We start from the raw sequence: 14,611 nt of genomic DNA, 5'->3' as shown, positions 1-14,611 counted from the left end.
AGAGAAGCCACCCAGCCAGAGATCCCAGGGAAGCACCAGGACTCCTGCCAGTGGGGGCTTGGCTGGGGCATGCGGGGTCTCACCTTGAAGCAGAGCAGAGGGTGCACATCCACCTTCTCCACGGTGTAGGCCTAGCCCAGAGCAGAGAGCATGTCACAAACTGCAGCTGACCCACACTACCGGGGCCCCCTACCTCCTGGGGAACCCGTAACTCAGCTCCTCCACCTCCTGGGGGGCCAGCTCACCTCCCGGGGACCCCCACACCTCAGCTCTCCCACCTCCTGGGGAACCCGTAACTCAGCTCCTCCACCTCCTGGGGGGCCAGCCCACCTCCCCCACCTCCCGGGGACCCCCACACCTCAGCTCTCCCACCTCCTGGGGAACCCGTAACTCAGCTCCTCCACCCCCTGGGGGGCCAGCCCACCTCTCCCACCTCCTGTGGACCCCCACACCTCAGCTCCCCACCTCCTGGGGGGCCAGCCCACCTCTCCCACCTCCTGTGGACCCCCACACCTCAGCTCCCCACCTCCTGGGGAACCCGTAACTCAGCTCCTCCACCTCCTGGGGGGCCAGCCCACTTCCCCCACCTCCTGGGGACCCCCACACCTCAGCTCTCCCACCTCCTGGGGAACCTGTAACTCAGCTCCTCCACCTCCTGGGGGGCCAGCCCACCTCCCCTACCTCCTGGGGACCCCCACACCTCAGCTCTCCCACCTCCTGGGGAACCCGTAACTCAGCTCCTCCACCCCCTGGGGGGCCAGCCCACCTCTCCCACCTCCTGGGGACCCCCACACCTCAGCTCCCCCACCTCCTGGGGGGCCAGCCCACCTCCCCCACCTCCTGGGGACCCCCACACCTCAGCTCTCCCACCTCCTGGGGAACCCGTAACTCAGCTCCTCCAGCCCCTGGGGGGCCAGCCCACCTCTCCCACCTCCTGGGGACCCCCACACCTCAGCTCCCCCACCTCCTGGGGGGCCAGCCCACCTCCCCTACCTCCTGGGGACCCCCACACCTCAGCTCTCCCACCTCCTGGGGAACCCGTAACTCAGCTCCTCCACCCCCTGGGGGGCCAGCCCACCTCTCCCACCTCCTGGGGACCCCCACACCTCAGCTCCCCCACCTCCTGGGGGGCCAGCCCACCTCCCCCACCTCCTGGGGACCCCCACACCTCAGCTCTCCCACCTCCTGGGGAACCCGTAACTCAGCTCCTCCACCCCCTGGGGGGCCAGCCCACCTCTCCCACCTCCTGTGGACCCCCACACCTCAGCTCCCCACCTCCTGGGGGGCCAGCCCACCTCTCCCACCTCCTGGGGACCCCCACACCTCAGCTCCCCCACCTCCTGGGGAACCCGTAACTCAGCTCCTCCACCTCCTGGGGGGCCAGCCCACCTCTCCCACCTCCTGGGGACCCCCACACCTCAGCTCCCCCACCTCCTGGGGAACCCGTAACTCAGCTCCTCCAGCCCCTGGGGGGCCAGCCCTCCTCCCCCACCTCCTGGGGACCCCCACACCTCAGCTCTCCCACCTCCTGGGGAACCCGTAACTCAGCTCCTCCACCCCCTGGGGGGCCAGCCCACCTCTCCCACCTCCTGGGGACCCCCACACCTCAGCTCCCCCACCTCCTGGGGGGCCAGCCCACCTCTCCCACCTCCTGGGGGGCCCCACACCTCAGCTCTCCCACCTCCTGGGGGGCCAGCCCACCTCTCCCACCTCCTGGGGGGCCCCACACCTCAGCTCTCCCACCTCCTGGGGGGCCAGCCCACCTCTCCCACCTCCTGGGGACCCCCACCTCCTCAGGACCCCCAATATCTCAGCTCCTCCACCTCCTGGGGACACTCATACCTCAGCTCCTCCACCTCCTGGGGACCCCCACACCTCAGCTCCCCCACCTCCTGGGGGGCCAGCCCACCTCTCCCACCTCCTGGGGACCCCCATACCTCAGCTCCTCCCCCTTCTGGGGAACCCGTAACTCAGCTCCTCCAGCCCCTGGGGGGCCAGCCCACCTCCCCCACCTCCTGGGGACCCCCACACCTCAGCTCTCCCACCTCCTGGGGAACCCATAACTCAGCTCCTCCACCTCCTGGGGGGCCAGCCCACCTCCCCCACCTCCCGGGGACCCCCACACCTCAGCTCTCCCACCTCCTGGGGAACCCGTAACTCAGCTCCTCCAGCCCCTGGGGGGCCAGCCCACCTCTCCCACCTCCTGGGGACCCCCACACCTCAGCTCCCCCACCTCCTGGGGGGCCAGCCCACCTCCCCCACCTCCTGGGGACCCCCACACCTCAGCTCCCCCACCTCTCCCACCTCCTGGGGACCCCCACACCTCAGCTCCCCCACCTCTCCCACCTCCTGGGGACCCCCACCTCCTCGGGACCCCCAATATCTCAGCTCCTCCACCTCCTGGGGACACCCATACCTCAGCTCCTCCACCTCCTGGGGACCCCCACACCTCAGCTTCCCCACCTCCTGGGGGGCCAGCCCACCTCTCCCACCTCCTGGGGACCCCCATACCTCAGCTCCTCCCCCTCCTGGGGACCCCCAATACCTCAGCTCTCCCACCTCCTGGGGACCCCCGTACCTCAGCTCCTCCACCTCCTGGGGGGCCAGCCCACCTCTCCCACCTCCTGGGGGGCCCCACACCTCAGCTCTCCCACCTCCTGGGGGGCCAGCCCACCTCTCCCACCTCCTGGGGACCCCCACCTCCTCAGGACCCCCAATATCTCAGCTCCTCCACCTCCTGGGGACACTCATACCTCAGCTCCTCCACCTCCTGGGGACCCCCACACCTCAGCTCCCCCACCTCCTGGGGGGCCAGCCCACCTCTCCCACCTCCTGGGGACCCCCATACCTCAGCTCCTCCCCCTTCTGGGGAACCCGTAACTCAGCTCCTCCAGCCCCTGGGGGGCCAGCCCACCTCCCCCACCTCCTGGGGACCCCCACACCTCAGCTCTCCCACCTCCTGGGGAACCCGTAACTCAGCTCCTCCAGCCCCTGGGGGGGCCAGCCCACGTCTCCCACCTCCCTGGGGAACCCCCGTACCTCAGCTCCCCCACCTCCTGGGAACCCCCATACCTTAGCTCCCCCACCTCCTGGGGGGCCAGCCCACCTCCCCCACCTCCTGGGGACCCCCACACCTCAGCTCCCCCACCTCCCTGAGATCCAGCTCCAGCAGGCTGTTTGTTCATTTATTGGGGGGAGGGAGGAATGTAACCAAAGCTGCGAATGCTTGCTGGTAGGGGAGGGGCATTTTAGGGGGTGGAGGGGTGGGGGGCATAGGGGTCAGAGGGGTTTGGGGCTATATTGAGGGGAGGGGGATAAGTGAGGATGGGTGGTAGGGAAAGTCAGAGGGGCTGGGGAGTCAGCGACACATGGAGGTGAGGGATGAGGGCCCCATATTCTCCCTTTCTGGGTGGGTTCCAGGATCTGGGGGCCCAGGAAGACTCGCTGCGGGAAGCGCACGGAGGGGCAGGGGATGCTGGATGCTCTGAGCTCAGACCCAGGAAGGTGGAAGCTGTGGGAGCGTCTTGCCCTGGGGACCGTCTGCTCCGAGAGAGGAGGCTCCCCAGAGTCCTGCCTGGCTTCGTAGGGAGCAGTGCCAGCATCGCCCGGGAACTCCATGACAGGGCCCCTGCCCCCAGGCGTATCTGAGCTTTGCTTCCTGCCCCCTTGTGTGTGCCCCAGACACTGGGAGATTCCTGCCAATCTATGGGGGGCTGACCTGGCCTCACACGCCCTTGTGTCAGCCAGGGTCTCGGGGCTTGCCTTTCTTGGAGGGGCTGAGCCCCTCTCTCTACCCCCATGTGAGATGGGATCAGAGGGTGGGTCCCTGAGCCACTCTCCCAGCCCCCCATTGTGCACCCGCCAGGACCTGGGAGGGCTTCTGCCCATCTAAGGGAGTCAGCCCCCGCCCACCTCCTGTGCTCCTCATGGAACCCAGGTTCTTGAAGGGAAGGGGCCTGCCTCACAGTGGGGATCTGAGCCCCACTCCCTACCCCACATGTGAGTTGGGATCTGGGAAACCTGCTGTCCTGATCTTGCGGGGGAGAGCAGAGATCAGGTACACTCGGTGCACGTGCTGAGAACACACTGCTGGAGGGGGAGGGGGGGAAGAGCAGAGAACAGGCACCCTTGACACATCCAGAAACTCTTACACACTGGAGAGGGGGACAGGGAACCCCCGAGGGAAATCTAAGAATGAACCATGAACATCTGGGAACATCTGCCTCCCTCAGTCATTTTACGATTCTACTTTGTTGTGTGGCAATCCGAGGATGGCAGATTCTCCAGAAGGGCCTGAAATGGATTCTGAGCGGTGAATGCTCGCGGGGCGTGGGGGGTGAGCGGGTGCCCGGGCAGGTGGTACCAGGGGAAGAGAGGTTGGATCTGCAGCAAGGGATGGATGGGGGCATTATGGGATAAACGGAATGGGGGTTAGGGCCTCAGGCAAGGGGGAAGAGGGAGGGATTGGGGGAATGGCAGGGGAGAAGACTGGAGGAATTGGAGTATATGAGGAGTAGCAGAGGGGGTGGGGTGGGCCTGTCAGCCCTGAATTCCCCCCTTCCACATGTGTTCTGAGAGCTGGGGGACCCTGCTCCTCTTGGGGTGCTGAGCCCCTCTCCCAGCCCGCAGGGGCTCTTCCCTTCACGCTGCAATGTCTGAGGCACAACAGTTTGTGTCGCTGGGCTCGGCGCTCAGGAGGGGCTCGAGGCTGCACTGGCACCGCAGGACCCAAGCTTTCGCCAAACTCCCAGGCCGGCTCAGTCCTGGCAGCGCGAGCCCCACACAGGCGTCCCTCCGGGAGCAGGCAGCTGGCTCCCTCCCCACTGGAGCCGCGTCGGGCTCTTGTGCTCTCTTACCTGGTTGGACTCCATGGCTGTGGAGTTGGGGACAGTGTGGCAGGCCCCTGCGTCACTCTCCTTCCAGCACAGGGTGGCGGTCAGGTGGAGCGGGCAGCGGGCACTCAGCACCATGACCATGTTGGCCTCACTGCTGGCACTGTAGTCATGGAACTGCATGGATGCCCACAGCTCAGAGCCATCTGTGGGGCAGAGAGGCATCAGCCAGAGGCACCGGCAGGCTCAGCCCCGATCCCCTGCCCAGCCAGCCCTACACCCTACCCCACCAGCAGCCAGGGGCCCCAGTGCCGGCTGGCAGAGGGCACTGGGGTGTGACAGGGCTACAAGCACCCCCTGGGTCTGGAGCTACAGACTAGTTTGCCCCCAGGCGCCATGCGAGGTCTGTACCAAAGCCAGCATCCCCCTGGTGCTCACGGCCCCGTGAGGTGTCAGGGCAGGTGACATGGAGGGAGATCAGGGTATACACTGAGCGCCGTGCCCTAAGGCTCTGTCGCTGGGGGCATCTCTCCTGGCACAGTTCACAACACAACTCCGGTCCCGGTGGGAGCTCAGCGCTGATCAAGGGGGGCTGACGCTAGCTGGGGGGCATGGGCTGGATGTGAGGGCAGAGCGTTTCGCCTCCTGCATGGACCCCAGCCCAGCCTGGTCGCTAACCAGTCCAGCCAGGCAGGGTCCTGGCACAGCACATCTCTGCCGTACAGCCCACTCATTTGCACTCCCTCTGGGCAGGCCAGCGCTGCGCTTTGCTATGGTACCAGTGGGCACCGACACCAGGACAGACCGCAGGCTGTGTGGGCGCTCGGGGCACTGCTCCCATGGGACCAGCAGAGCTGTGAATCCTGCCAGTGCCCAGAAGCCCAGGTGCCCCAGGAAGATGCTGGGGGCTTGGCGGGCACCTTCACTATGGGAACAGTGCCCACCAGTCTGCAGGCAGGGCTCATGGCAGGGGCAGCTGGGGCCCAGCAGACCCACCCCCTGGACTCCAGCCCCCCAGCCAGGAACTCCCGAAGGCTGGCATGCCCTGGCCCGGGCCACTCACAAGCTGCCGGCAGGGGCTGGAAGGGGCATAACTTGGTGCGGAGGCTGTCGCGGTGCAGGTAGGAGGCCTGAGGAACCAAGGGATCAGATTTTGAGTAAGCGGCTGAATGGCACCCCGTCCCTCCCCCCCGGCCCCAGCGCCCAGGCCCTGTCCTGCCAGGACCCCCGCACCCCCCCCCCAACCCAGTGCCCAGGCCCTGTCCTCCCCGGCCCCCTGCACCTCCCCCCCTCCCCAGTGCCCAGGTCCTGTCCTCCCCAGCCCCCTGCACCTCCCCCCCTCCCCAGTGCCCAGGTCCTGTCCTCCCCAGCCCCCTGCACCTCCCCCTTGACCCAGTGCCCAGGCCCTGTCCTCCCCGGCCCCCTGCACCTCTCCCCCTCCTCAGCGCCCAGGTCCTGTCCTCCCCAGCCCCCTGCACCTCCCCCTCGACCCAGTGCTCAGGCCCCGTCCTGCCCGGACCCCCGCCCCTCCCCCCCCAACCCAGTGCCCAGGCCCCATCCTCCCCAGCCCCCTGCACCTCCCCCTCGACCCAGTGCCCAGGTCCTGTCCTCCCCGGCCCCCTGCACCTCCCCAGCGCCCAGGTCCTGTCCTCCCCAGCCCCTTGCACCTCCTCCTCGACCCAGTGCCCAGGCCCCGTCCTGCCCGGACCCCCGCCCCTCCCCCCCCAACCCAGTGCCCAGGCCCCATCCTCCCTGGCCCCCTGCACCTCCCCCCCTCCCCAGCGCCCAGGTCCCATCCTCCCCAGCCCCCTGCACCTCCCCCTCGACCCAGTGCTCAGGCCCCGTCCTGCCCGGACCCCCGCCCCTCCCCCCCCAACCCAGTGCCCAGGCCCCATCCTCCCTGGCCCCCTGCACCTCCCCCCCTCCCCAGCGCCCAGGTCCCATCCTCCCCAGCCCCCTGCACCTCCCCCTCGACCCAGTGCTCAGGCCCCGTCCTGCCCGGCCCCCCGCCCCTCCCCCCAACCCAGCGCCCCGGCCCCGTCCTCCCCGGCCCCCTGCACCTCCCCCTCGACCCAGTGCCCAGGCCCCGTCCTGCCCGGACCCCCGCACCTCCCCCCCAACCCAGTGCCCAGGCCCGTCCTGCCCGGACCCCCGCACCTCCCCCCCTCCTCAGTGCCCAGGCCCCATCCTGCCCAGACCCCTGCCCTTCCCCCATTCCCAGTGCCAAGGTCCCGGCCTCCTCAGCCCCCTGGCCCCCCCGCAGCACCCAGGCACCCTCTCTCTCCCCCACGGGGGTCGCTGTCAGGACAGACCCAGGGGCTGGGGCTGGTGGCCGGCAGACGTACCTCAATGCAGAGACAGGGCTGCAGGAACTCGTAGGGCAGCACAATGCTGTGACCCCCAGACACCAGCGCCTGCAGCAGGGAAGGAAGTGGGTGAGGGTGGCAGAGCCAGGCCAGGGCCCCAAGGGACAATGCTGTGCCTGGCCCAGCCCAGGCAGGGACCCCAAGTGCTCCCTTGGCACCCCCAGGTATGGCCGGGCTCCCCGCTGGGAGGGCAGTGTTGGAGGTGTCCCCTGACCATCAGCTGCTGGGGCCTGGCCCCTGGGGCCAGCCACCCCCGCCTGGCGTGGGGGAAGCCCCCGGGGCCGAGCTCCTCACCTGTCGGGGGAAGGGGGTGCGCAGCTCCTCGCACTCCAGGGCCAGCTGGTGGCACAGCCGCACGGTCAGGGCAGGGCCCTCGGGTACCGACACCTCAATGGCCCGGGCCTCCGGGTGCCAGGCGTAGCCGAACTCGGGGCCTACAGAGTCAGAGAAGACAGGGGATGGGCATCCCGAACCCACATGCCCAGGGAGCCCTGACTGACACCAGCTGCACAACAACAGCCAGCGGGCGGCAGCGGCTGGGCCAAGCCCAGCTCAGCATCAGGCCCAGGACCAGCGCAGAGGATGGGACCAGCAGTGCCCAAAAGCCGGCCCCAGAGCTGGGCCAGCTCCAGAGCCATGCTGCCTTGCGTGCCAGAGCCAGGCCAGCCCCAGAGCCGGACCAGCCCCAGAGCTGGGCTGCCTCGGGCCCCAAGGCACAGCATAGCACCCCCAGAAAGACCTCACAGACCCCCCAGGGTCCCCCATGAACCACCCACAGCTCCACCCCATGATCCCCCACAGCAACCCTTAGAGACAGACCTCACAGCCCCTCTCTCCCAAGTCTCTGCGGGGAGGTGGGATTTCCTCCCCCACCTTGTCTCACCTGTTGGCTCTGCAGGGACCAGGTGGCTCTGGTTGAGACTCAGCCCCAGGTCAGGGACAGTGCGAAGCGAGACCAGAACACGGCGCCCGCTGTCCACCGGGAAACAGTCAAACTGCACCTGCCACTGCGGGGAGACCACAGGGTCAGCGCCCGCGAGACCCCCCCCAAACCTCCTGCCCTGCCGCTGCCCCACAAGCCCCCCACCTCCAGAGCTCCCCCTTCTCCAGCCCTGCGACCCCCTGCGGCTGCCCCACAAGCCCCCCACCTCCAGACCCTGCCCCTGCCCTGTGAGCCCCCCTGCTGCTGCCCCAGAAGCCCCCCTGCCTCCAGAACTCCCCCTTCCCCCGCCCTGCAAGCACGCTGGCGCTGCTCCACAAGCCCCCCGCCTCCAGAACTCCCCCTGCCCCGCCTTGCAAGCCCCCTACCGCTGCCCCACAAGCTCCCCACTTCCAGAGCCTTCCCCTTCCCTCACCCTCTGAGCCCCCTGCCGCTGCCCCACAAGCTCCCCACTTCCAGAGCCTTCCCCTTCCCTCACCCTCTGAGCCCCCTGCCGCTGCCCCACAAGCTCCTCACTTCCAGAGCCTTCCCCTTCCCCCACTCTCTGAGCCCCCTGCCGCTGCCCCATAAGCCCCCCACTTCCAGCCTCCTCCTTCCCCCACCCTGCGAGCCCCCTGCCGCTGCCCCACAAGTCCCCCCTTCCAGCCTCCTCCTTCCCCCACCCTGCGAGCCCCCTGCCGCTGCCCACAAGCCCCCCACTTCCAGCCTCCTCCTTCCCCCACCCTGCGAGCCCCCTGCCGCTGCCCCACAAGCCCCCCACTTCCAGCCTCCTCCTTCCCCCACCCTGCGAGCCCCCTGCCGCTGCCCCACAAGTCCCCCCTTCCAGCCTCCTCCTTCCCCCACCCTGCGAGCCCCCTGCCGCTGCCCCACAAGCCCCCCACTTCCAGCCTCCACCTTCCCCCACCCTGCGAGCCCCCCTGCCACTGCCCCACAAGCCCCCTGCCTCCAGAACTCCCCCTTCCTCTGCCCTGCGAGCCCCCTGCCGCTGCCCCACAAGCCTCCTGCCTCCAGAACTCCCCCTTCCCCTGCCCTGCGAGCCCCCCTGCCACTGCCCCACAAGCCCCCCAGAGCCTCCCTCTGCCCCCACCCTGTGAGCCCCCCTGCCGCTGCCCCACAAGCCCCCTGCCTCCAGAATTCCCCCTTCCCCTGCCCTGCGAGCCCCCTGCTGCTGCCCCACAAGCCTCCTGCCTCCAGATCCTCTGCCTTCCCCACCCTATAAGCCCCCCTGACGCTGCCTCACAAGTCCCCCCAGAGCCTCCCTCTGCCCCCACTCTGTGAGACCCGCTGCCTCTGCCCCATGAGTCCCACACCTCCAGAGCCTCCCCCTGCGAGTCCCCCTGCCTCTGCCCCACGATCCCCCCTTCCCCCACCCAACACTGCCATGGGATCCCCCCACCATCCCCTGCCCCCTCCCCCCTCCTTGTCCCCTGGTGCAGACCCCATGAGCAGGCACGGCCCCTGGGACACAAGGCCCTGGGATCAGCATGGTGCCAGCCGAGCCTGCCCAGCTCCCTGCAGCAGGAGGGACTGGACAGCTGCCATGGCGCAGCTGCCAAGGAGGGAACGAGCCAGGAGCCCTGGGCACGGTCTGCGCTGACTCACCAGGGAGCCTGCAGCCTCTGGGTGCCGCCTCCAGACTTGCAGCCAGCTGGCCCTATTGGAGCCCAGCACCAGGAAATCCAGCTGCAGCCCACAGACTCTCCCCAGCCCTGCGGGAGAGAGAAAGGGTGAGCCCCAAATTCACAGCAGGCCCTACCAAGGGCCCCTCTGCAGCACCCCACCTCCTGGGGAAGCTGCCCAGCCCCCACCAAAGCCAGCCCTATGAGTCCCCCACCCCGGGGTCATTCTCAGGAATTCTGTGGGTGCCCTTAGCCTGAAGGCAGGCTCAGACAAGGCCCAATCTCCATGGCTATGGGGCCAAGCAGCGCCTCAGGAAACCACTCTAAAACGGGGTGCAGATGAGGCCGGCCCACCTACCTGCAGTGTGCAGGGCCAGGCGCACGCGCACGCACGGCTGGCAGTCGCGGGAGGCCTGGCACAGCCGGGCTGTGCTCAGAGCTAGGGCTGGCGGGGACAGGGCTGCTCCATCCTGCTCCTTCTGGTGGCACCGGGGCCTGGGGAGGGCACTGTCCGCTGGAGGAGAGGAGAGGAGTTAAAGGCAGCCAGGCCCCATCCGGGCCCTCCCAGTGGACTGCGGGGCTGCCTCCCAGCCCTCTCCGTGGCATGTGCCCATCTCCGTGCCCGCCGAGCAGGGATCTCCTGGTCACTGACACTCCCCAGCGCTCTGCATTCCAGACACATGGGGCAACCCCAGTGTGACGAAGTGGGAATGTTCTTAATGTTTTCTCTGAATACTGTGTGGGTGCCTCAGTTTCCCCTATGCCTTTCTTAAGGATCTAGGTGGTGGGATCAGGGTATGTGATTGTGGCAGAGCCCTAGAGGGCCAGTGTGATGGTGTCTGCACAGAGAATGGCCGACACCCTGTCTCCTGGCAGCTGATGGCCTGAGCCCCTCCCCGCAAGGTGCCAACTGAAGGTGTTGGAGAACAAAGAGATCAGGTGGCCTCCTGGCCTGTGATAGAGACAAAGGCCAGAAAAGGGGCTGGAGGGGGTTTCAGTTTGGGGCTGGCTGGGGAAATGGAGGGAGGCCCAGACATGCTCTGGCCTCCCTGGCCATAAAATGGACCTGACTGAGGGGTCCTGTTCTCTGGACCTACAAGCTCTGTTTTAGGCCGTGATCCTGTCATTTAATAACCCTGCTGTTTCCCCGGCTGGCTGAGAGTCCCGTCTGCCTGCGGAGCGGGGGGGCAGGGCCCTCTGGCTACCCCAGGACCCCACCCGGGCGACTTGCTGCGGGAAGCGCACGGAGGGGCAGGGGATGCTGGATGCTCTGAGCTCAGACCCAGGAAGGTGGAAGCTGTGGGAGCATCTTGCCCTGGGGACAGTCGGCTCAGAGCGTGGAGGCTCCCCAGAGTCCTGCCCGGCTTCGTAGGGAGCAGAGCCACCATCGCCCAGGGCCCCCGGGGCAGAGCCACCATTGCCCAGGGCCCCCGGGGCAGAGCCAGCATCGCTCAGGGCCCCCGGGGCAGAGCCAGCATCGCCCACCAGCTTCGTAGGGAGCAGAGCCAGCATCACCCGGGGACTCCGTGACACCCAGCCTTGCCAGTCCCCCGCTGGGTCCCTCCCCTGGGGTACCACTCCACCCCTACAGTACAGGGACCCTGGCGCTGCACTGAGGTCAGCACCCCCGCTGAGTCCCCCCCCCGCAGCCTGGCAGCCCCCCTGCCCCACAGCCCGGCACCCCCTAGTGCAGCACTGACTACATGGGAACTGGCACCATCACTGAATGCAGCCCCTGGTTTTCCTTCGCGGAGTCCCAGTATGGCCCCATCCCACCGCACCCCAGCTCGGCAGAGTTGTGACCCAGCCCCAGGTGGAAGGAGGGAGGGACTGAGCAGTGCTGCCCCCAGCACCCCAGCTGCCCCCTGCCTGCCCCACAGCCAGCACCACTAACAAAGCGGATTTACTTACCCCTGACTTTGCAGGCCTGTGAGCAAAGGACAAGGAGCCATGTTAGTGCAGGAGGCCTTGGCCAACAGGTCCAGCACCCACCGCCAGCAGTCCCCAGCACCCCTCTCCCTGATGGCCCCCCAACCCCACCCCACCTCAACCCCAGCAGCCCAGAGGGACAGAGCCACCCCCACCACCCTGGCAGTCCCCGGCACCCAGAGCCACCCCCTCCCTCCACTGGCCCACAGCGCCCCCATGAGTATTATGCTCATGGAAGCGGCAATGGTTTATCTGCACTCCCAGCAGACTCCCCTGGCTACGCAGTGCAGGGCTGAGAGTGGGGCTGGGGGTTCACGCAGAGCAGCAGCACGTGCCTGGCCCGCAGGTAGGCACCGGGCTGCGGGAATACAGGCCTGAAGCAGACCTGGGTGAAGGACAGCTCTCCATGCAGGTGGGATGTCAGCATGAGTGACAAGCCCCAGGCCTGTGGGCTCGGGAGAAGCGGGCGCTGGGGTCCCGCCAGCAGTGACTCGCGGAAGTACCAGGTTACCGTATTTCCGGGTTGGGGGGAAGTGAGCAGAATCAGGCAGGGTGCAGCCAATAACGGACTGGGGAAGAGACTGCTCTCCTGGCCCTAGCCAAGGTCTGACCTTGGCCAGGGCACCCCCCGTTTGCTAAGGGGGTAAGAGGTGAACTCGTGCAGCGTCCAGTGCTAATACCTGCCTGCCCACGCCGGAGCGACCGTCATGGGTCGAGGCAGCCCAGGGTTAGCACCTGGGTGTGGGGAACTGCTTTTAGGGAGCCACATTTCATAAGAACATAAGAACGGCCGTACCGGGTCAGACCAAAGGTCCATGTAGCCCAGTATCCTGTCTGCCAACAGTGGCCAATGCCAGGTGCCCCAGAGGGAGTGAAGCTAACAGGCAATGATCAAGTGATCTCTCTCCTGCCATCCGTCTCCATCCTCTGACAAACAGAGGCTAGGGACACCATTCCTTACCCATCCTGGCTAATAGCCACTAATGGACTTAACCTCCATGAATTTATCCAGTTCTTTTTTAAACCTTGTTATAGTCCCAGCCTCCACAACCTCTTCAGGCAAGGAGTTCCACAAGCTGACTGTGCACTGCGTGAAGAACGTCTTTTTATTTGTTTTAAACCTGCTGTCCATTAATTTCATTTGGGACCCCTAGTTCTTGTATTATGGGAACAAGTAAATAACTTTTCCTTATCCACTTTCTCCACACCACTCTTGACTGTATAGACCTCTATCATATCCTCCCTTAGTCTCCTCTTTTCCAAGCTGAAGTGTCCTAGCCTCTTTAATCTTTCCTCATATGGGACCCTCTCCAAACCCCTAATCATTTTAGTTGCCCTTCTCTGAACATCTTCTAGTGCCAATGTATCTTTTTTGAGATGAGGAGACCGCATCTGTACACAGTATTCAAGATGTGGGCGTACCATGGATTTATATAAGGGCAATAAGATATTCTCTGTCTTATTCTCTATCCCTTTTTAATCCTGTTTGCTAACATCTTGTTTGCTTTTTTGACTGCCTCTGCACACTGCGTGGACGTCTTCACAGAACCATCTACCATGACTCCAAGATCTTTTTCCTGATTTATTGTAGCTAAATTAGCCCCCATCATATTGTATGTGTAGTTGGGGTTATTTTTTTCAATGTGCATTACTTTACATTTATCCACATTAAATTTCATTTGCCATTTTGTTGCCCAATCACTTAGTTTTGTGAGATCTTTTTGAAGTTTCTCACAGTCTGATTTGGTCTTACCTATCTTGAGCAGTTTAGTATCATCTACAAACTTTGCCACCTCACTGTTTACCCCTTTCTCCAGATCATTTATGAATAAATTGAATAGAATTGGTCCTAGGACCGACCCTTGGGGAACACCACTAGTCACCCCTCTCCATTCTGAGAATTTACCATTAATTCCTACCCTTTGTTCCCTGTCTTTTAACCAGTTCTCAATCCATGAAAGGACCTTCCTTTTATCCCATGACAGCTTAATTTACATAAGAGCCTTTGGTGAGGGACCCTGTCAAAGGCTTTCTGGAAATCTAAGTACACCATGTCCACTGGATCCCCCTTGTCCACATGTTTGTTGACCCCTTCAAAGAATTCTAATAGATTAGTAAGACACGATTTCCCTTTACAGAAACCATGTTGACTATTGCTCAACAGTTTATGTTTTTCTATGTATCTGACAATTTTATTCTTAACTATTGTTTCGACTAAGTTGCCCGGTACCGACGTTAGACTTACCAGTCTGTAATTGCCGGGATCACCTCTAGAGCCCTTTTTAAATATTGGCGTTACATTAGCTAACTTCCAGTCATTGGGTACAGAAGCTGATTTAAAGGACAGGTTACAAACCTAGTTAATAGTTCCGCAACTTCACATTTGAGTTATTTCAGAACTCTTGGGTGAATGCCATCTGGTCCCGGTGACTTGTTAATGTTGAGTTTATCAATTAATTCCAAAACCTCCTCTAGTGACACTTCAATCTGTGACAGTTTCTCAGATTTGTCACCTACAAAAGCCGGCTTGGGTTTGGGAATCTCCCTAACATCCTCAGCCGTGAAGACTGAAGCAAAGAATCCATTTAGTTTCTCCGCAATGACTTTATTGTCTTTAAGCGCTCCTTTTGTATCTCGATCATCAGGGGGCCCCACTGGTTGTTTAGCAGGCTTCCTGCTTCTGATGTACTTAAAAAACATTTTGTTATTACCTTTGGAGTTTTTGGCTAGTCGTTCTTCAAACTCCTCTTTGGCTTTTCTTATTACACTCTTGCACTTAAGCTGGCAGTGTTTGTGCTCCTTTCTATTTGCCTCACTAGGATCTGACTTCCACTTTTTAAAGAAAGTCTTTTTCTCTCTCTCTGCTTCTTTTACATGGTTGTTAAGCCACGGTGGCTCTTTTTTAGTTCTTTTACTATGTTTCTT

At 63.9% G+C, this 14,611-nt stretch overlaps 1 protein-coding gene across 2 annotated transcripts in view; it reads right to left on the bottom strand.

The window, feature by feature from the left end:
• IL17RE (interleukin 17 receptor E) overlaps nucleotides 1-14,611 on the bottom strand; it is a 29,553-nt gene that overhangs the window by 10,732 nt on the left and 4,210 nt on the right. Inside the window, exons 2-10 of one of the 2 annotated variants that reach the window (XM_050957365.1) lie at nucleotides 11,669-11,684; nucleotides 10,116-10,271; nucleotides 9,741-9,847; nucleotides 8,082-8,205; nucleotides 7,493-7,632; nucleotides 7,178-7,246; nucleotides 5,896-5,962; nucleotides 4,857-5,038; nucleotides 84-131 (exon numbers count right to left, since the gene is read on the bottom strand). In XM_050957365.1, the coding sequence (XP_050813322.1) occupies nucleotides 84-131; nucleotides 4,857-5,038; nucleotides 5,896-5,962; nucleotides 7,178-7,246; nucleotides 7,493-7,632; nucleotides 8,082-8,205; nucleotides 9,741-9,847; nucleotides 10,116-10,271; nucleotides 11,669-11,684 (909 nt within the window). Of the gene's footprint in view, nucleotides 1-83; nucleotides 132-4,856; nucleotides 5,039-5,895; nucleotides 5,963-7,177; nucleotides 7,247-7,492; nucleotides 7,633-8,081; nucleotides 8,206-9,576; nucleotides 9,648-9,740; nucleotides 9,848-10,115; nucleotides 10,272-11,668; nucleotides 11,685-14,611 lie in introns of those variants that run through there. The other variant, XM_050957366.1, reaches the window with a different exon arrangement.

The sequence above is a fragment of the Gopherus flavomarginatus genome, chromosome 6 (genome assembly GCF_025201925.1).
Source record: "Gopherus flavomarginatus isolate rGopFla2 chromosome 6, rGopFla2.mat.asm, whole genome shotgun sequence".
Taxonomy (NCBI): domain Eukaryota; kingdom Metazoa; phylum Chordata; order Testudines; family Testudinidae; genus Gopherus; species Gopherus flavomarginatus.
The sequence above is the reverse complement of the archived record's forward strand: the minus strand, read 5'-3'. Positions and strand labels throughout refer to the sequence as shown.